The sequence below is a fragment of the Musa acuminata genome, chromosome BXJ1-4 (genome assembly GCF_036884655.1).
Source record: "Musa acuminata AAA Group cultivar baxijiao chromosome BXJ1-4, Cavendish_Baxijiao_AAA, whole genome shotgun sequence".
Classification (NCBI taxonomy): Eukaryota; Viridiplantae; Streptophyta; class Magnoliopsida; order Zingiberales; family Musaceae; genus Musa; species Musa acuminata.
In genome coordinates, this window is record NC_088330.1 from 11,205,732 (window position 1) to 11,226,863 (window position 21,132).

At 40.1% G+C, this 21,132-nt stretch overlaps 3 protein-coding genes across 7 annotated transcripts; 1 reads left to right on the forward strand and 2 right to left on the reverse strand.

Annotated features, from left to right (window-relative positions):
• Positions 1 to 4,849: 4,849 nt before the first annotated feature.
• LOC135583631 (WRKY transcription factor SUSIBA2-like) lies at positions 4,850 to 10,792 on the forward strand. Of its 5 annotated transcripts, none has more exons than XM_065166605.1 (7): positions 4,850 to 5,200; positions 6,885 to 7,079; positions 8,479 to 8,551; positions 8,624 to 9,016; positions 9,102 to 9,267; positions 9,358 to 9,516; positions 10,176 to 10,792. In XM_065166605.1, the coding sequence occupies exons 1-7, from the start codon at positions 4,925 to 4,927 to the stop codon at positions 10,738 to 10,740; spliced, it is 1,827 nt and encodes a 608-aa protein (XP_065022677.1). In that variant the 5' UTR covers positions 4,850 to 4,924; the 3' UTR covers positions 10,741 to 10,792. The 5 variants fall into 5 exon arrangements, with proteins under 5 accessions (XP_065022677.1, XP_065022687.1, XP_065022683.1 ...); XM_065166615.1 differs by having other exon boundaries at positions 4,851 to 5,200; positions 8,645 to 9,016; XM_065166611.1 differs by having other exon boundaries at positions 4,851 to 5,200; positions 8,479 to 8,539.
• A 195-nt stretch (positions 10,793 to 10,987) lies between these two features.
• LOC103981398 (polyol transporter 5) lies at positions 10,988 to 13,290 on the reverse strand. Its single transcript, XM_009398126.3, has 2 exons — positions 13,053 to 13,290; positions 10,988 to 12,556 (listed from the first exon to the last, which is right to left on the reverse strand). Exons 1-2 carry the CDS (start codon positions 13,177 to 13,179, stop codon positions 11,142 to 11,144), a joined length of 1,542 nt encoding a protein of 513 aa, XP_009396401.2. The 5' UTR covers positions 13,180 to 13,290; the 3' UTR covers positions 10,988 to 11,141.
• A 3,613-nt stretch (positions 13,291 to 16,903) lies between these two features.
• Positions 16,904 to 18,432, reverse strand: LOC135648732 (probable polyol transporter 6). Its single transcript, XM_065166649.1, has 2 exons — positions 18,408 to 18,432; positions 16,904 to 18,330 (listed from the first exon to the last, which is right to left on the reverse strand). Exons 1-2 carry the CDS (start codon positions 18,415 to 18,417, stop codon positions 16,928 to 16,930), a joined length of 1,413 nt encoding a protein of 470 aa, XP_065022721.1. The 5' UTR covers positions 18,418 to 18,432; the 3' UTR covers positions 16,904 to 16,927.
• Positions 18,433 to 21,132: the final 2,700 nt, after the last annotated feature.

Genomic DNA, 21,132 nt, shown 5'->3' on the forward strand with positions numbered 1-21,132 from the left:
TTCACCCTCTCCTAAGGATCTGCAAGGAAATAGGGATATACGATCTCTTTAGGTAACACAATCTATTCTATACGTAGTTTTTCAGTTTCACGGATTTTGCACACCAATCTTCGCACGACGACGAACATCTCTTTGGGAAACGGGGATTTTGTTTTCTTATTCTTCCGCTGCGCATGTGATGTCGCCCCAAAGATTTTCCCAACATCTTCTTAATGGAATCTCAATTGGTGGTGGAGGTGCTTATTTAAATTATTTAGTTGGTTCAACATTATCAATTGTAGAAGCATAATCACTGATATTCTTGTTCATCTCTCCTATGATCATTATGAATTATAGGTGGAGGGATTGGACCAAACTCTAAGGAATATAAATAGAGGTTTTTGGCTTCTCAACATTGTCACCATCATCAAACAATTGGTCTTCCAGAAACACAACATCTTTGTTTCTATTAATCTTATTTATTGGATCTCATAATCTGTACCCAAACTCTTCGTAACTATACCCGAAGAAAATATATATTTTTGCCTTATTATCAAGCTTGGACATATCATCTTTGATAATATAAACAAATACTTTATACCCAACGACTCTCAAGTGATCATAAGATATGTATTTTCCTTTCCACACTCTCTTTGAAACATCACCTTTCAGAGGAACTGATGGAGAAAGATTTATTAGATCAATTGTAGTTTTCATAGCCTCCCCCCAAAACGACTTAGGTAACTTGGCATGAGAAATCACACACCTAATCATTTCTTCAATAGTTTTATTCATCCTTTCTGCTACACTGTTTTGCTAAAGAGTTTTAGGAACTATTTTCTCAAACCTGATACAATATAACCTATAATAATTCTCAAAATAACCCTTGTACTCACCACTATTATCTGCTCAAATACACTTTAGCTTTCTGTCAGTTTCTTTTTCAATACTGATATGAAACTCTTTAAAAACATCAAGTACCCGATCTTTAGATTTTAAAATAAAAGCTTAAATTTTTTTAGAATGGTCATCAATGAAAGTAACAAAATAAAAAGCACATTCAAGAGTTTTAGTTTACATAGTACAGACATCGATGTGAATCAAATCAATAACATTTGATCTTCTAGATAATAAATATATATGAAAGGTAATTCTATGTGTTTTTCCAACTAAGCAATAATCACAAAATTTAAGATATGTACCTTGTAACTCTAGTAAAAACTACTTTTTAGCAAGAGTTTGAAATTCTTTCTCATTGATATGACCAAACCTCTTATGCCAAAGATATATGCTTTCACCCTTTTAAATTGTACTAATATCTTCTTCCTATATCTTAGCTTCCATGACATAAAATGAGTTTAGTTTCTTTTCTCTCGCTATAATTAGAGAACCTTCAGTGAGATTTCATTTACTTTCACCAAATAGTATGTAAATCTCTCATCATCAAGTTTGCTTATAGATATTAAGTAAAGGTGAATATATGAAATATTTCTAACATCTTTGACTATCAATTTATTCTTAATACCGGTCTCAAAGCAAATATCTCTATTACTCATAATCTTAGATGTTCTATTGTTTCTCATTTTAACATTGTCAAAATTACCAGTAGTGTAAGATCTAAAGAAATTACTATGAGAAGTAATATGAAATGAAGTACCATAGTCAATTACCTAGTTATAATTATGAGCTACAAGACTAACACATCCGTTATCATAAATAATAATGATATCACATTCAGCAATAATCATATTGGTCTCTTTCTTATTTTTCTTCCTTTCATTTTGTTCTCACTTCCAAAACCTACACTCTTTCTTCATGTGACTTGGCCTAGAAACACTTGATATTTCTTCTAGACTTGGAACTTCTTTTATAATCATGTGGATTTATATTATGACTTCTTCCATGTCTTTCTTGTTTTTCAATAACAAATATACCAGAAGAAGATTTTTCTTATTCTTCCCATTTGGCATCTTCATTTAGCAAAATATCTTTAACTGTATTTATTATTAGAGTCTACTCTGGCGTAAAGTTTCAAATTATCACTATATATGTTTCTTAATTTTTCGGTAAAGAGCTGATAAATAACAATCCTTGCATCTCATCATCTACATTTATTTTCATAGCAATCAGCTTGTTTGCAAGATTCTGAAATAAACTTATATGCTTAACAATATTACCATAATCTTTATACTTTAAATCGATAAGCCTTGTGAGGGGAGAAATTTTATTTTCCATTGTCTTTTTCGCAAAGAGATTTTCTAATATTTGTCAAACAACATCAGCTTTGGTTTCATCACATGTAAATTTATATTCATCTATCTTCTAATATAGGTAATAACTTTTCTATGTTGAACCTCTCATTCTTCATCTTCCATAATAGAAAGTTTTTTTAATCTTGATAGACTTATATAAATTTTTACAATAGAGCAAATTTTTCATCATATGCCTCCAAGTGAAATAATTTGAATAGAGCAAATTTTTCATCATATGCCTCCAAGTGAAATAATTTGATGAGTTCAATTTATTCATACCTTCTGACTCTTTCATTTCAATAACATAAGAAAAATTAGCACCAAATAACCCGATACTCTGATACCACTTATTGGGAAAAACTATTATAAGGGAATAATTATTTTCCTTATTCGTGTATTAAAATTGGTTTTTTTTATCAAAATACTAACTTAGTTATCAAAAATAAATATTAACTAGAGTAACATAAATAGTATAATAATGAATCAATCATAAAATGAGATACAAAATCTTTTTACGTGGAAGATCCGATGTGGGAAAAATCACAGGATAGTCCACCTCAAACTTCTACTATCACCAATAATAATAATTGATTTGCAATAAGTCTTCTCCAGAATAACTAAATAATCATAATAACATCGAAAATATAGATCTTAACTCAACAATAACATATAATCATCACTGATAAAAGAAAAATTTTAGGTCTCACTAAGCGAGTATAGCAGAAAAACATCTCAGAGAATATAAATTACATATCGACACCGTTAAAATTATAAAGCTTATTATATATATATATATATATATATATATATATATATATATATATATAATTTTAATTAAAACCAATAAAATTTAATCATAAAAATCTCAAAAGTGCACATCTTCACCTTTTTTTTTTAATTAATTAGATTTGGACTCAATGTCGAAATCAATCGGTCCAAACCCACCAGCTGGACCCAACAATCAAGTGATAGTAACATGTTGACATAAGCCTGATGTGTGGGAGATTACATTCGTATTATGTCTCCTTGATGGTAATCGTGAGATTTCAATTCACAACTAATTATAATGTACCAACTAAGGCACTTACTACTACTGATAGCAAAATCATAATAAGATCATCATCGTTATTTATCCTTTTTTTAATATTAAAAAAAACATAAATCGTACATGCAAATTATGGCCTCTCAAGACGCGAGGGACCAATCCTACTTATTACTATATAGTTTGTCATTGCCAATATACATATAAAAATATACTAATAGTCATAGTTAGCAATGATTAACTTTAATTATTATTTTTTCTTTCGATGAATGTCAATGGAAAAAAGAAAGATGGGACAATCATTGATCATGTCCTCTCACGTTTAATTCACTACGTATTATAATATGCTCACCAATGTCTCTTTGGAAGAAGACTTAGAAGAAACCGATGAGCCCCACCACGGCCGCAATACCTCCCTTGGGTTTCTCCATCAGAATAAAATGGTACGTCCTGCCATCATTATTACCTAAGAAATCAAAGCCCACAACTTCTGATTGCTCGCCTGTGGACGAACCCCACGTCGTACTAAAATATGCTGCACTTAACCTCGGAATAGTTTGAGCTGATGTCACAACCACGAACGATTGATTAGTAGCCAACAATTCACTCGATCGACAACTTCATAGGTTCACTCGTGAAGGAGATGTATGATTCATGAACTAAATAGTAGCATGGTGAACGTATGATTGATTAGTAAACGTTAGGTGTATTTGATGCATCAAAAGGATCAAATGAGACAAACTGTGGGTTGGGTAATGTACCACCTACTCACATGAGCTCCTCGATTCAAGAATCATTCCATGCTTTTCTTAAACTCAAATTGCTCATATTTTAGACTCCATGCATTCATTGTAAGGCAATTCGATCATTCATTTACTGATTTTTATTTTTAGATTTACTAATGCTTCTTTTTTTCTTTAGAAAAAAATCCTTGTTTTTATGATATTACAATAATAATAATAATAATAATAATAATAATAATAATAATAATAATAATAATAATAATAATAATATGCTGTCATGTTGTTATGAAGAAAAAATAATGTTACAATTTCATTGATAATGAACGATATCTATGATGATTATTATTTTAATTAGTAAAATAAATGAAAATCAAATTCAAATATTATTAGTAATCATGAAAATATATGTAAAAGATATATATTAATGTATCTTCCCACAGCTACGGCTTACTGACACCACAAACTGTACCCACAGCTTTCGTACCCACTTTTCTACCTCATTTACTCTCCCCCTCAATGATTTCTTAATCACAAGTTTTGATCACTAATCATTCGCTTCTGTGAGGGAAGACTCGGATCACGTGAATCTCTCATGCTCTTAACATGGGGAACGAACAGGGGGCATAACAGTCAATTCAACCGGTGTCTCGTTCGCCTGAATCGCGAGGGGCATCTCGATATTTCAAGTCGTAGGTAGGGGTAGTTATGTCAGTTAGAAATCCCCTTCAATTAATGGGGCCTTTCAAGTCAACCGCGTCGCAGAGCGATTGTCGCTGACAAGCACTGTGTTTCCCAAATTGCCCCTCCCATCATTGCCTAAATCCCCCGACCTGTCCGCGCCCTTCGGTTCTCTCCGTCTTCCCCACTGTCACTCTCCCCTACCTCCTCACTTCCGGTTGGATCCAGAAATGGAGGGGAATCCCGAGTCGGCGGCGGGAGATCTCGGCTGCGGAGCGGCCGAGAGCCGTCATCCGGCGCCGGAGCTGCGATTCGAGGGATCCGGCGATGGGAAGGAGGGGAGGCCGGATCCTGGGGCTTCTCCGCTCGCCGGAGCGAACGGGGCCAGGTACAAGTCGATGTCGCCGGCTCGGCTCCCGATCGCGCGGGCGCCGTGCCTCACGATACCCCCCGGGTTCAGTCCCTCGGCGCTGCTCGAATCTCCTGTCCTCCTCACCAACATGAAGGTGCGCGATCTCTTCACATGCTCACTTTCTCTTTCTCCTCTATTTCTTGCTTCGCTTCATCGATTTTTTCCTGCATTTATTGTTCGAATGTCGAGTATTTGTTGATGGTTTCTTTGCTTGGTGCGAAATGAAATCCCTTTGCCAGCGAATCTCCCAGGACGCGAGCTTCTGGTTGGCAAGGAGAAACCTTTCTTTTCCTTTTTGATATGGATTTTTTTGTTTATAAAGTGTACATAAAAGAAAATTTCATGTCAATCAGGTAAATATTCTCCACTCATGGATGACTAGAGTAATACAGAGGAGTGACATCAGAATCTTTTCCTTTTAGGATGTCTTCGGTGTGTGCATTCGATGCCTTTATTGGCTTTGTCAGCTGAGTTGATGTGCACTGTTAACTCGATCTGTAGATAGTTCATGAAATCTACACCGTGTTCTTCTTTATTTAAGAGGGCTGCTACTTTTTAGCATTGGATTGAGAAAGCAAAGTTGGTGGAATCGCATTATCTTTGGTCTTTAAATAGATTCTTATTCTCACTTCATTCCATTCTGTTTCCTTACCTTTATTCCGGTATATGTTTTGTGAAATCGTATTAAACGCACGCTTTGGTGTGAGTTCGATTGGGAACCTCTCCTACTCTTAAAAGCTTCCAGATCGTCCTTGTTCCGACGGACTTGTGGTTCCAAAACCCATCTTTTTGTGGGTTCTCAGCTGTTTCTGCTTTGTTGTGTGAGCTTTTCCATATGTTCATTCTTGTTCATCTTTGAAACATCAAAATATATGTGCAACTCTCGAGAGAACTCTAGTTAAAAAAATTGGTTGGATAGAGGTAATTCATGTACTTATTCTCATGGGGTTTTAGTGGGTAGAATCTGTTACAAATTGATTTTTAGTTTCATGAGGTCTTTACGCTGTGATGTGAGGGCGGATTCAAAAGGCCGATGGCATTTAAGAGCATATATATTAGAAATTTGGTTAAGGAAGCCAGTAAAATGTCCGTTCCTCTTATGCGCACTCTGTTGAGTAGCAATTGTCTTGCTTCAGTGTCAAATAATGGTATTGTCTACTTCATGGTGATTTATTGATGTAGATTTAGTTTTTTTTTTTATGAGCAAAAGAAAGTATATGTCTAAAATTACATAAAAACGGAGGTATTCGTAACTATTACATTTGTAATTCTCAGAGCTTCCTTCAGCTGGCTTTAATCTGTACGCAATTCTTTATCCATCTTAAATGCTGTGTTGACTGCCTTATATATGAGAAAAAGCTCTAGGCTGAGTTTCAATCCGAGTGTCCACGACCGGCACTATGGTATTACTGTCACTTCCATTCCTATATATCTTCCAAAGGCCTGTCTGTCTTTGTTTGCTTCAAATTCTTAAAACCCTAGAGAAGTTAAAACATTTGGTTCCTAGCATCTCAATCGTGTTTCTTTGGTGAATAATTTTACTTTGTTTTATAGTAGTTTTGGAATAAAAGTCCATGTTATATCAAATCAAAGACAAGTTGTGACAGTCATCCTGATCATTCATCCCTCGATAACTTGGGTTGCTGGGACGGTCATCTATGCTGTTCGAGAAGCTTGTATCTTTTACATTTCTTGTAATAGATTAATATACTTAAATCTCAACCGCAGAACTAGGAAGTCGAAATTGTTATTTATATTCTGATATTCTTTTTTTGCAGGCTGAGCCTTCTCCAACTACCGGAACCTTCAATATGTGCTCTATCATGGATAAAACTGTTTGTATTGAGGTATCATCTTCTACAAGGGATACTTCAGATGTCAATGCATATGATGGAGGGAATTCTGGAGATTTTGAGTTCAAACCCCATGGCAGAGCGTCTTATAATCCTGACTTATCCTCATTAAAACCTTCGGTAATTTCCATTCTTTTTTTCGGTAACTTAGATAAAGCATTAGTGTGCATTTTTCTTGAGAAAAAAATCCCCTCTTTTTGCCTTGTGCTAATAACTTTCTGTGAAGTGTGATTTCCTATGTGAGAGAGATAACAATATGAACTTGTTTCACAAAGTCCACCAAGAAAATGAAAAGGCGTTGAATGACAACCAAATTTCAGCTGATCTGTTGGTAATAAAATGACAGACAACAGATGGTCTGATCTGCTCAGCTTAATTATACAGAAATACAGTGAGAATAAACAGTAGTTCAGGAACTCTAAGAGTATGCAAATTAGAAGAATAAGATAGAAGAGAATAAGAGCCACATAGCATAGCAACTAGAAAAATGCTTTTATTTTACCACAAAACACTGATATGCATCCTCTATCGCACCAACTAAGCACCTTTCTTCAAGTAACTCACTACTAGAAAATAGGACTGCTGAAGTTTCAATGAGAAAGATACTTACACCTTTCTAAGTCTTTCATTGACTAGCCCAATTAGTTATGTGCATCACCGTATAACACAACTATGTCGATTTAGTTTGGTAATACACTAGACATGGCCAATCCATTTATTATTAGGTTAAAAATTAAATCCTCAACAAACATTCTATTAGACATATACTGATAACCAGTCTGAGAATCCATATAATAAATGAATATAATATGGGAGTTGGGTACTTCAATTATGGAAAGAGTAGATTCATGAGAGGATATTTCATAATGATTGTTCTAGTTTAATATGTTTATTTTTTTTCCAAGTAAATCACATGGCTTTGCCCAAGTACCTTGGATAATCTGGTTGGTTTTTGATCTATTAGAGGATTCTGGTCCATATTTCTCTTTTCTTTTGCTTTAAGGTCTCTAGATGCCAATATTCACACTTGCTCAAGTTTTCAAATTCTTTTCCAAATAGTTTGACAGCCTTGATAATTACAGTTTACTATGAAATTTAATGTTACACCTTGGAATGGATTGTAGATTTTCCAATATGATGTGAAAAAAAAGCATGACAGCGACAAAGTGAATAATATGCTCAGAATGCTTCTCCTAGCTATTCAAATCAACTGTTAAGCTTTTTTGTGAATATATTAACAACGACAGGGGCACTTGAGAATTAGTGGTGGACCTCTGCAGCTGTGCTCAGTTGTAAGAGCTCACAGTTTTGCTGCATGTATGCTGCAGTTGTACACATAATTGATGCAACTGACTAATTTCTGCTGCCTAATTTTACTGCATCATAATATGTCATAGACCAATGTTTTTTGACATTTTGGAGTTGCATTCTACTTTTCTTTCATCAAAAGGATATGCTATTTTCAATGCAAATGACCACTTGTTGTAATGCTTGTTATATACCATGTTCTTTGTTGTAGGGATCTGTAGGCTTGATCCAAGAAGAGATGCCTTCTATGCAGATTCCAAGTCAATCTCAAGGTCAGTGCAGAGGTACCTCCAAAAATGAACCAACTCTGTTGTCTTCAGCTCCAAATTCAGTTACTGAAATGTCCAATGTGACAGCTAGCCTACCATCTGAAGCAGGTTCTGGTGAGTTACAACAGGCAAAAAGTTTAGAGCAAAGTACACAGATGTTACAGTCAGATCCCAGTGAACCTACTCCGTCAAGTATACTTGAAAGATCTGCAGAAGATGGTTATAACTGGAGAAAATATGGGCAGAAGCATGTCAAAGGTAGTGAATATCCTCGGAGCTACTACAAATGCACACATCCTCATTGCCAAATGAAGAAGCAAATAGAACGTTCTCAAGATGGACAGATCACTGAAATCATCTATAAAGGTCGGCATGATCACCCTAAGCCCCAGCCTAATCGTCGCTCAGCAATTGGGGCAGTTCTCTCCAGCCAAGAAGAGGAAAAACCTGCCGAATTTTCTTCTTTGATGGGTGCTGAAGGTAGGGGATTTTCATGAGCGGATACTGTATCCTTTTCATCAATTTTTCACTTACTCTTCTCTCATCGTGGAGCATGAATTTCCAGATAAATCAGCAAATGTACCATTCCACATTACTCATCAGGTTGATCCTAATGGTACGACCGAGTTGTCTCCTGCCTTGGTCAGTGAAAATGATGTTGAAATTGGTGGTGGGCAATCCAATAACTGCAATGAGGTTGTTGGAGATGGTGATCCGGAGTCAAAGCGCAGGTTGTCTCTCTTATTGTTAAAGTCCAAGGTTCACATGTAAAAGACAATCACATGATCTAACTGCTTGATTTTTGCAATATCTCTAAGCAGGAAGATGGAAAATGCTAACATTGAATCTGCTTCAATTGGCAAAATGAACCGCGAGCCACGTGTTGTAGTGCAAACTGTGAGTGAAGTTGATATCTTGGATGATGGGTATCGTTGGCGAAAATATGGGCAGAAAGTGGTTAAAGGAAATCCTAACCCAAGGTAATTTTCATCTTCTATGGTTAAATTATGTTTCGTATTGACTGATGATTGCTTCTTGTCTTGCCTACACTTGTTCTATGTTGCTTGTGACCTTATGGGAAAAAGTTAATAGTTTCTGACCTTTTAGCAAATAGTTAAAAGTATGGTGCATGTTCAGGAGGAAACTTTGGAGATGGCTATGACTTGCACTTTTTAGAAATTATTATATTTGTTTCCAGGGATAGTCACCATTTGACAACAGGTAAAGTTTCTAGAATTTAACAGTCTTCTGACTGGAAAACTCTGTGGTATTATGGTTGTGCTACATTGGTATGTGCTAAGTTTCTTGTTTTCTTTTTCTTTAATACTTTTGTTCAATCTTCTTCTGATGTCCTTTTTATCTAGTCCCTGATGATTGCACATGAAAACTGAGATTTTGATAGTTTTGGTGTAAAAATTTTACGAAACAATAATTCCTCTTAACAGATAGACCTAAATTTTGCTATTTTACTTTATTGAGACATGCTTAGGATACCATGGTTGTGATCAAGGCTATAGATACTAGTATTGATACCCTTACCGAAATCATTGGACCGATGCAGTATAGTATGTCTTGGTCTATCAAAAAGAGATACTTAGGGGAAAAAACACATCTTTAACTCTTCCTGATTGACTTGCAGGAGTTACTACAAGTGCACAAATTCTGGTTGCCCTGTTAGGAAGCATGTTGAGAGGGCATCACATGATCCAAAGGCAGTGATCACGACCTATGAAGGAAAGCACAATCATGATGTCCCTGCTGCAAAAACAATTAGCCATGAAATGATCACAACTGGTGAAAGTTCTCTGAGTAGCCACAGTACAGCAGCTCTCGGTGGTATGATGAGGAATTGCGGCACCAGCACCAGAACCTTTCCCCACCCATTCACACAAATAGAGGAGAGTGACACAGTCAGCCTTGATCTTGGTGTTGGCATCATCCCCTGCCAAAGTAACATCTCAAATGAGCAGCAGCAGCCTTTAGAAATCGAACAGTTACAGCACTATCAACCACAATCCATGGATTGTGGCAAGCTGGTGATCCAAACGACCCCATTGTCTTCCCTCAATGGAAGTTCGCACACCACCAGAATATATGAGTCTGGAGAAGATGAGGGTGAGGGATTTACATTTAAGGCAACTCCCATAGATCCTTCATCTAATTTGTATTACACGACTGCAGGAAATTTGGTAATGGGTCCATGAGATGTCTTCAAATGTTTGATGCCAAAATAAAGATTGGGTTGCCCTTCATCGATGAACTTTGTTTCACCAATCTTTCCTTTGTTTGCTCCATTCATTGGTGACCACTGTTTCTTTTGTTGTCGTATCTTGTGATCCATGATTAGATGTAACCTTCTTTGTCTTGTTCCATTATTTTGGACTCGCAAGTCAAAACTCATCTTAGATTGCATACCCACTTCGTTGACTTTCGAACACTTGGCCAGCGATGTTGTCATCGTCAAACCCAGAAGTCTTTGGTTGACAGACTCCCTCCAATTCTTCCACTTCAAATGAAAATTTCTCATCTTAGCTCACAACATTTCATATATTGCTTTTTGGTACTTAAACTTCAATTTTCTTGGCAGAAAACCCCCTTCAATTTATTATATTTTCTCGTTGCCTTGACTTGCGTTCGCCATCTCCACCCCGTTCGTCTTTTCCTTCGTGTCATTCCTCGTTCCAAACAAGTCCTCCATGTCCTCGAGCGTCCGCCCCCTCGTCTCCGGCAAGCACGCGAAGAAGAACACCCACGCCAACGCCGCGATCCCGCCGTAGAGGAAGAAACTGCCGCCGATGGTGATGGCCTTGTAGAGGGATATGAAGGTCATGGTGATCACGCCGCTGGTCACCCGGTTGACGGCCACCGCGATGCTCGCCCCCTGCGCCCGTAGCCTCAGGGGAAGGATCTCCGAGCTGTAGACCCAGGTGATCGGGCCCAGGCCGATCGAGAAGAAGGCGACGTAGCCCAGAATCGACGCGATGCACAGCCCGACCGCCCACCGGAGCTGCCCGTCCGGGTGGTGGTCGATGAGCGTGAGCCTGAGGCCGAGCCCGGCCAGTGACAGGATCATCCCCCCGGTGCTGCTAAGCAGCAGCGGCCGCCGCCCGATGCGGTCCAGCAAGAAGGTCGCCACGAGGATGAAGAGAGTCTTGGTGACGCCGACCGCCACCGTGGTGCCGAGCAGCTTGTTCTTGTCGTGGATGCCGGCCTTCTGGAACACCCGGGGGCTGTAGAGCACCACCGAGTCGATGCCGGAGGCCTGCTGGAAGAAGTGGATCCCGACGGCGGTGAGCAGCACCCGCCGGACCGCCGGCGTCGGCCTGAGCAGCAGCTCCCTCCACACTCTCCCCCCCTGGTTCTTCTTGGGCGCGGGCACGACGTCGTCGTTGCAACCCTCGGGGATGCCGGCGGCGGCCTTGATGTCATCCAGGCGGAGCTGCGCCTCCTCCGGGGTGTCAGAGGTCATGTCGAGGACCCGCCTGGCGTCGCCGAGGCGGCCCTGCATGACGAGCCACCTCGGGGACTCCGGCATTGCGAGGACGCCGAGGGCGAGGAACACGGACGGGATGGCGCCGACGCCGAGCATGAGACGCCAGCCGAGGGACTCGCGAAGGCGGGCGAATCCGTAATTGGAGACGTAGCCAAGAAGGATGCCGGAGTTGATGAATACCTCAGGGAAGGAGGTGAGGAAGCCACGGGAGGAGGCCGGGGCGACCTCGGCTGTGTACACGGGGGCGATCATGAGGGCGTAGCCGACGCCGATGCCGGCGACGAAGCGTCCGAACATGAGGAAGGCATAGTTAACCGCGAAGCCCATGAGAAGGGCACCCACGAAGAAGATGCCGGCGGCAAAGACGATGGTGTAGCGTCGGCCGATCCAGTCGGAGGTGAAACCGGCGGCGTAGGAGCCTACGAGGGAGTAAAGGTTGAGGATCCCCAGGAGGATTTCCACCTGCGTGTCACTGATCTTGAGGTCATCCTTTATAAAGATTGCCGCTCCACTCATCACTCCAATATCTTTGGATACAAGAAACAAAACACCACATCATCATCATCATCATCATCATCATCATCATCATCATCAGCTCTTCAGATGGTCAAAATAGCTTAAAATTAACAAATAGCATAGTGTTGTATCCTTATAAATCAATCTTAGTCTTAATTTATTTTTTATATTAATAATTCATCATATGTTACGATATTATGATTTTTGATATTAATTATTCATTATTTATCATCGTCGATACAAAATAGACGATGATGGGACTTATAAGAAGACTCTGATTACTTTACTCGTTATGTCTATAAGGTAGAAGGTGACTGTGAGATTTATAAGATATCTAAGTCTCAATCGAGATGAGACTAAATATGCTTATCAATGCCCACTATTAGTGAGTCAAAGGTCTTATCGTTCTTGTGAGACTTCAATTCCCTACTCGAGGGATTAGATGTGCTTATCGAATTTATAAGGCTTAGTAAGAAACAAAGCAGGGGTGAGTAGGATCCTGATTACCATATCCCAAGAGAATGGACGTCATGGAGGCGAGCATGGCGCAGGCGAAGGCGAACCTCTTGCTCTTGCGCTTCGCCGGTGCGGCCACCATTCCGCGGTGGGAGTGGTCAGGGACTTCGGCAGCCATGTCGGCTTTTTTCTCTCTCTCTATCTGACCTCTTTACCCGAAGGTATGGAGTCGTGGACGAATGGGAGCTCACAGAAAGGCCTAAGCAGTGGCTGTGGGCAGTGGAGAGGAGAGCGCCGGGAAGGGATTAAATAGGCACGGGATCTCATCACATGGCCATCTCCAATGAACAGCAAATCTTCTCCTTTCCGAATGGGTTCGGATTGCGTGTATGAACACCGCGGACTCCTTTTGTCTTCTTATCTCGTCCTTACTGTGGCAAGACTTTGAGAGTTGACCGCAGACGTCGACATGTTATTAATATTAACAGTTCTTCTTACAAACGTCTTCGGATTAATGAAATTACTGCTCTTCACTTTATTGTTGAGTTGTAATGAGATGTGTGTGTGGGAAGACAAGTATTAGGTGGTCTGTCTCGTCCTTGGAATTCTTGGACTGGTTAGCAACCAATGCTTTCTAATCATCAATTTAATGTACACTCATGTCATCAAATTTGTGGAAGCCTCAACAAAACATTATACGAAAGGTTATACAAAATATTATATCCGTAAGGCTTCGATTACTTGATGAAAAGCTTCTGAGTATCAAATCACGCCCGTATCGTTTATCATTTGTTGATAGATGATATTAATTAATCTTTTGTTGGGAGTGCCTTCCAAGTCATGTTGGAGAGGAAGAAGCCAAGTAGATTCTCCACTAAACAAGACACAGATTAGATTAGACTAGATGGCTACTTGTGGTGGCCGCCCACTTGCTAATGGAGGTCTCCTGATTTCAAGCTTGTGGGAGAAAACCTACCATGGCCTCCACAATCACACTAAACCATACAAATGAAATCAAACCCATATGGGCATGCAATCGTACAGATGAAGTGTTTAAGATATGCTTGATTTATAAGGAAATAAGTTTAGCATTTATGGGATGCATGACATGTTTATCTATGAAGCAGACAATGAAAGGTCGAACAAGTGTTCTGCCGACTAACATTACATATCTTCCGAAGATTCTGAGACCATGACATGACATAAGAGTCCATTCTCACGCAGCCTCCAACTTTTCACTCGTAACATTGTTATTGTATCTACTATGGACCTATACACATTGTGTACATCTAAATTATGATGGTTCGTAGATGTATACATCACAAACAAACAATTTCATGCTTGTCAAAATATTTGATCATTAGTATTATCGTAGTTGAATTGGTACTATTACGATTCGATTACAAGAAGAATCATGTTATGTCAAAAAAGATTGAAGATATATCACAGTGTGTAGTCATCGTTTCTTTATGAAATAAATATCTGTAAAAAATGAACATCATGGAGACCTATCATAAGCGACAATAATTGATATGAGAATAGCTAATGCATAATAGAAAAATTATTGAGAATGAATCCGATGGATGCTTCTTTAATGCTCAAGCTAAATCAATATTGAGTCAAGGAAGAAAAAATATATATAAATTGATCGAGGAAGAGTCTTAGTGAGAGAAGAGATTATTTGCAAAAGTGTTTATTCACCCATTGTATTGTTTCCTATTTTAATGATGATATGATAGATAAGTTGGTCGGGATATAATGACACCATAGTTTTTAGAATCTGATTAGGTTCATCTAAGTGCCATTTATATGTCACATGGATCAAATACAAATGTAGAGCATCAAAGTGGATGCATCAAACATTGTCACGTAATTAATCTGTGTGATAGATTCTCAACTCTATCACTGCTCTGTCCATATCCACTCTATTAAGACCTTTACAACAAAAATAAACAAAAGTAAAAGGAAAGAGAGAAGGATAGCTAAGGCATCAATCACCAAATCCAAACCCCCCTTCCTACTCGAATCATCAACAGAAGGTGTGTGTGTGTGTATATATATATATATATACACACTATATATATACACACACACACCTTTTGGTTGGGTGGGTGAAGAAGCGAGTCAAAGCCGTGGTGGAGCAGCCATCTTTTTGGGAGGATGGGGCGTTGATCTCGTGCTGCAATGTTATCCTCCCCATTCAATCTTTATGGCGAAGGCATGGGCTGCATATGTCTCCGGTCAACGGGGAAAGAAGGCATGCGTGGACGTGGGGATCAACTCACCACAACACTTTTGGTTGAGGGTTGATTGGAGTCAAAAGAAGATGGGCCCGCGAACAATTATTTCCTGCCCTTTCCACGTCATGTACACGACCCTTAATCCCCTGCTGGGAGACTTCTCTCACCTCGAGTCTTCTTCTTGATCACCACCACCTTTTCATCTGCTGCTGCTGCTGCTGCTGCTGCATGGGAAGAGAGGGTGATTATTATTAGCTACTTAGTGGTGGTAGATTGGGTTGGTGATCAGATTAGTTTGGTGAAACGAGGATCTCTCTCTAAATGCAACATGGCATTTAGAGATCCCATCGTGTTGTGTCTTAGGGCACCTGATCTGAGATTAACCTTCGCGTGTCCCGTTCCGAGATCATGGAATTCTTCTTGGATTTGAATTTTACTTCGTTTTACTTTGGACCAACGATTTCATTAAAGATATTAAGATAGAATAGCAAAAACATCCGGAGACCAGTAAGACACTTTGACATTTCCGAGCAACAGATTTTATCAAAAAAATCTCAATATAAATCATTAATCTTTTACATCTAAACTGTTATACTGAAAATCTGCACCGTAAAATTCCAACCGCATAGCATAGTTATTTGATCTTGCTACTATATTTTTTCTATCCAAATCTCTATGAAATTTTTATGACAGTTTTGATACTTCCTAATAGCATATTTTCCTTTAGCTTTGTTAAAAAATTCTCAATATAAACCATTGATCTTTTATGTCTAAACTGCTATACTTGAAAATCTACACTGTAAAATTTTAACCGCAGCACAGTTTATTTGATATTGCTACTATAAATTTACTTCAAGTTGAGGTGTAAACATTTCGAGTGCTTCAGAAGTGTGAGCAAAAAATATGTATTTATGTTATCTTGCAATAAATAAATGATGATAATATTGGTCTGTTACCGCTTTATGCAATATATACATTATAGATAATAAATAATAAATCATAAACTCAAAATAGTGAATACAAGGTTTATGTATTTTGGTCCTATCATCTACGTTGCATGAGAATAAACTACAACAAATAAAACTCTCTCCTCGCTTGGTTTTAGTTGATTATCATATAAATTAAAATTATTTTTCGAGTAAATAATAGCTTCAACTCTTTGTATTATTTTTTGATTAGTCACACATCAAAAAGGTAACATTAAGATGAATGTGTATTATTATTAATTAAATATGTTTATACTCAATAAACTTAATGAATTATAATACATGATTTAGTGAAAGTATATTAAGTCATGCTGAGTCATCAACAGCATCGTTTTGTAGATTCTTTGGGACCCAAAACATCATCCTCTTATCGCTAAAAGCACGCGAAATGAATGCGACGTACCTCAGACTTGTTATTTCGTAATCAAAGGATAAAGTCCTTAATTGCTTGTCTTTTCTATTTCTTTTAAGCTTCAACCGGTCAACCTAAATTGACCGGCAACAATCGTGTGTGTGGCGGACAACAATCGAAGCCCACGAGGAAGAATTCCGGCCCATATCGCCGCCCTTTTCGATTACTCGAGTTGATAGATGCTACGATTCCCAATTCAAATTTCAATTCGATTACTCAAATCTTTCATTAAACACATATAAATAAGCAAAACAATCCCCCATAAACACAGAAAAAGGAAGAATGAAATTATATCTCAACCTTTTCCATCTCCACCGCATGCTGTTTCGGTGGCTTCTTGTCACCTCGTTTCGTGAAGACCTCCTCCATCTCCTCCTCCAACGCCCTCCCTTTCGTCTCGGGGAGGCAGCAGAAGTAGAACACCCATGCTACGACCCCAATGCCTGCGAACAAGAAGAAGGCGCCGCCGATGGTGATGGCCTTGTAGAGCGAGATGAAGGACATGGACATGGCGGAGTTCATCAGCCTGTTGATGGCCACCCCCAGGCTGGCACCTTGTGCTCTTAGCCTCAGGGGAAAGATCTCGGAGCAGTAAACCCATGTCACCGGACCGATCCCACTGGAGAAGGAGGACACGAAGGACAACACGAACACCACGGCCAGAATCTGCGCCCAGATCAGCCTGTGAGGTGAGTGCTCCACCACGGTGAGGACGACGCCCAGCCCTACGAGAGACAGTATCATCCCGGTCAGGCTGGAGAGCAGCACCTTCCTCCTCCCCGCCTTGTCCACCAGAAGAATGGCCACCAAGATGAACACGGTCTTGAAGACACCGATGCCGATGGTGGCGAGGAACTGCTGGTTCTTGGTCATCAGCCCGGCCTTCTTAAAGATCCTGGGGCTGTACAGGAGGACGGCTTCGATGCCGGTGGCGTGCTGGAAGATGTGGATGCCGACCGTGGCCGTCAGAATCCGTCTCACCGGCGGCGTCGGGCACAGTAGGAGGTCCTTCCACACGCCCTCCCCGTGGTGCTTGCTCGTCACGTGGACCACGTCGTCGGTGCAGCCCTTGTCGATTCCCACGGCGGCCTTGATATCCCCCAGCCGGCGCTCCGCCTCCTCCTTGGAGTTCGACACGCGGAGCAGCACGCCCCTGGCGTCCTTGATGCGGCCTTGCATGACCAGCCACCTCGGCGACTCCGGCATCAGGATGACGCTGAGGGCCAGCGCGACGGAAGGGACCATGGCGACGCCGAGCATGACGCGCCAGCCGTAGATCAGCGGGAGCTTCCGGAAGAGGTAGTTGGCGAGGTAACCGAACAGGATGCCGATGCTGATGCAGATCTCCGGCAGGGAGCTGAGGCAGCCGCGGGAGGACGTGGTGGAGATCTCGGCAGAGTACACGGGAGCTATCATGAGGGCGTAGCCGACGCCGACTCCCGCGATGCACCTGCCGGCTATCAGCATGGCGAAGTTAAGACCCAAGCCCATGAGGAGCGACCCCAGGAAGAAGACGGCGGCGCCGACGACGATGGTGTAGCGCCGTCCGATGAAGTCGGATATCCGGCCGGCGGTCAGGGACCCAACCAAGGCGCAGGCGTTGAGGACCCCGGCGAGGACTTGGATCTGGGTGTCTGTCGCCTTGAGGTCCTCTTGGATGAAGATCATGGCGCCGCTCATGACCCCAGTATCTGCCATCGTCGGCATCCAAATGAGGAAGCAATGAAACAGAAGACTCACACGAATGATCAAGGATAGATGAGCTCACCATAGCCCATCAAGACGGAGATGAAGGAAGCGATGAAAGAACAAGCGAAGGCATACTTGTTCTTCCCCTCCTTGGCCTTGTGCTGCTCCATTGCAACTCCATTCTCCGTCATCTTCCACACACGAGTGTGTCTTCTGAACTCCCTTTCTGATTCGGATGCTGCAGCATTAAATCTTGCGTTGTATTTATACGCCAATATCTACAGATGGATAAGATTATTCTCGGAGTAGTAGCCGCTATCTGTTGGAAATGCACACATTGCGATCTCATGGTATCTTCTGAATCTGATCGACTAAACTTCCTTTCTTCGACCGTCCCTATCCGAATCTTTCCCATCAAAACAGCATGGACGGTCGAGATGCGGGGAACGGAGGGTTCCAGATCAGCTTTAGTCATCGAAAGTTGGGCCCCATTTATCCTTAATGTTATCCGTATCTAATTTCTAGTTTTGACTCTCGCCAGGTCAGACCGACGCTTTGACAGATGCACGGCGTGTACGGGTGCGTCCGTGAGTCGACCATGCGGGCGTGGTGTGGTTCGGCCTATGTGACGTGGTTGGCTCAAATTGGGATGTTGGGTTAGCGATTGGGTCGAGTGGATCAAATCGACTCAAATTGATTAGCACCCGATATGGATCGAGATGATGACCCGATCATCCGAATAGTGACTCGATCCAACGATACGACAGTCAAATCGATTAGCATCGGATATATGTGATCTAATTATTTATAGTGATTGGACCTAATGTTTTCCGTTATAGAATTAGAATAATTAATGTTGGGGATTCTTATGCATTGGTCGAGGTGTTAGCATGGCTTGGTACGATCCCGAGTGCGTACAGTCCCTCACACATAAGCTATGGTCGACGAACATTGGTGTCGAGTTGGGTTTGGTCAAGCCTTTGTCTCTCGAGTATGGTCTCTCTCTTGGCGGGTTGCTACTTCTTTTCCTCGAGGGTTCATGTACAAAAGCCAAAGTCGAGAGGGGATTTCTTGGTTTGGCCCCTTCGAATGTCAAGTATTAAGTTCAGTTGAAGTGTTTGAGGTCTCTCCGGTGCCAATCAGGGGGATCGGTTTTTATACTTATGAACGAAGGTCAATCATAAATGATTCTCGGGTGGTTGGCTTGTACTTCTCGTGCAAACACTAATCGAGCTGCACGTATTCATGTGCTATGCATACGGTCAAGCTTTCTAGAGCGGTTATGTGCTATGCAGCTTCGTCTTAGATGGCCTCGGAAAACGTAAGAGCAAACGATCATCCCATTTGAGCCTGAGGTGACACGTCGACGCAATGTGCCACGTCAATCTCGAGCCCCCTTGTTGGCACTAACATGATTGCTGATTATTACCATGTGGGTGGTACCGAAATATATTATATCAATTAATATTCTATTGATTCATTTATCAAAATTTCAGAATATGTTAACTCGCTTGGTTAATAAATACTTTTTTTTCAATAACGATAATATTCTAAAATCAAAATTCATCCTCACCTTGGAAGTATAACTATGATAATACGAACACGAATGCTATTATTGGTCTTTGGAGGAAAAATAAATATTTTTTTGAATTTATATAATTTATGTGCCCCTAAGAACTCGTAGTTTGTGACATTTTCTATTCGATTTTATAAGTTCTCCATATTTGGGTTGAGTAGCTTTAAGAATATTTTAAAACTTTTGCATCAAGCATAAGAATAATAATATTAGCTCAGACTAAGAATTGTCAGTATTCTTTAATAAGATAAAAATAAGAGATTTTGAAAGAAAAAAATTATTATATTAAATAACGTATAAGACTGACAGTCACACCTATCACTAATAAATGGGTTGTCTCAAAAGACAGTTAAAATGTTAACTCCCCTACGGACAATTAAAGCGATGAAAAAAATGAAGAAAGGAAGGAAATTGTGATGAGAATAATTAGTGAAGGATGATTGTGTTTGGGACTTTTCAGAAAAGTGTCTCTAGCTTTTAATTTAATTTAATATCTTATATTTCTTGTAACACATGTGTATTCCATTTGTTCTGTCTTTGCCCTACTAAGTCTTCACTTTCACCCTACAATACTTTACTTTCATCCTTAAGGTCTCATCGTACAATTATCGCATGATGACTCGCATTTGCACCATGAGATCTTATTGTCCCCTCACTCATCTCTTTTGTATGCCTTTTTCTCATGCAAATAAATAAAGTTGAAGACGATGATGAAATCGAGGGTTAGACAAAGATTATTAGAGAAGATGTTATGAGAGGAGATTCTACGATCAATATTTACAAAAAAGATAACAGACAAAAATATATGACGAAGACCATTAGACGATAACGAGGGACATCATAAGTATTATAAAAAATGTGAGGCACTCTTAAAAGAAAAAAGGAGGAGTTGTTTTCTTCGGAAATTCGTCTTAAAAAAAGGGTATAGAATAATATAATTCCAATTATACACCTATATTTAATCAAATAGAATATTAATAATTATATTTCTTAAGATAAGATAAAACATAGAGCGAGAAAATAGGTCGCGTCAAGTGTTGTTCTTTAGGAAGTGCGTCGTACACGGCCCAGCCAACGGGTCTTATCGGGTCAAAAAGCTCATTGCGTGAAGCTGCCTCCATGATTTGGTGGGAACAAAAACGAATCTGCCTCCCAACGCCACTCTATTATTTCTTTCCAATGATGATGTTGAAGCGTGAGGTAGCAAAGGTTTCATGTGGGGCTCCAT

Excerpts from the sequence above, each read along its gene's own strand:
- LOC135583631 (XM_065166624.1), top strand. The coding sequence starts at position 4,925 with ATGGAGGGGAATCCCGAGTCGGCGGCGGGAGATCTCGGCTGCGGAGCG. Across the intron at positions 5,201-6,884 it reads TCCTCCTCACCAACATGAAG|GCTGAGCCTTCTCCAACTAC; the intron begins GTGCGCGATCTC and ends CTTTTTTTGCAG. Across the intron at positions 9,268-9,357 it reads GATCCGGAGTCAAAGCGCAG|GAAGATGGAAAATGCTAACA; the intron begins GTTGTCTCTCTT and ends ATCTCTAAGCAG.
- LOC103981398 (XM_009398126.3), bottom strand. The coding sequence starts at position 13,179 with ATGGCTGCCGAAGTCCCTGACCACTCCCACCGCGGAATGGTGGCCGCA. Across the intron at positions 12,557-13,052 it reads GTCCATTCTCTTGGGATATG|ATATTGGAGTGATGAGTGGA; the intron begins GTAATCAGGATC and ends TTGTATCCAAAG.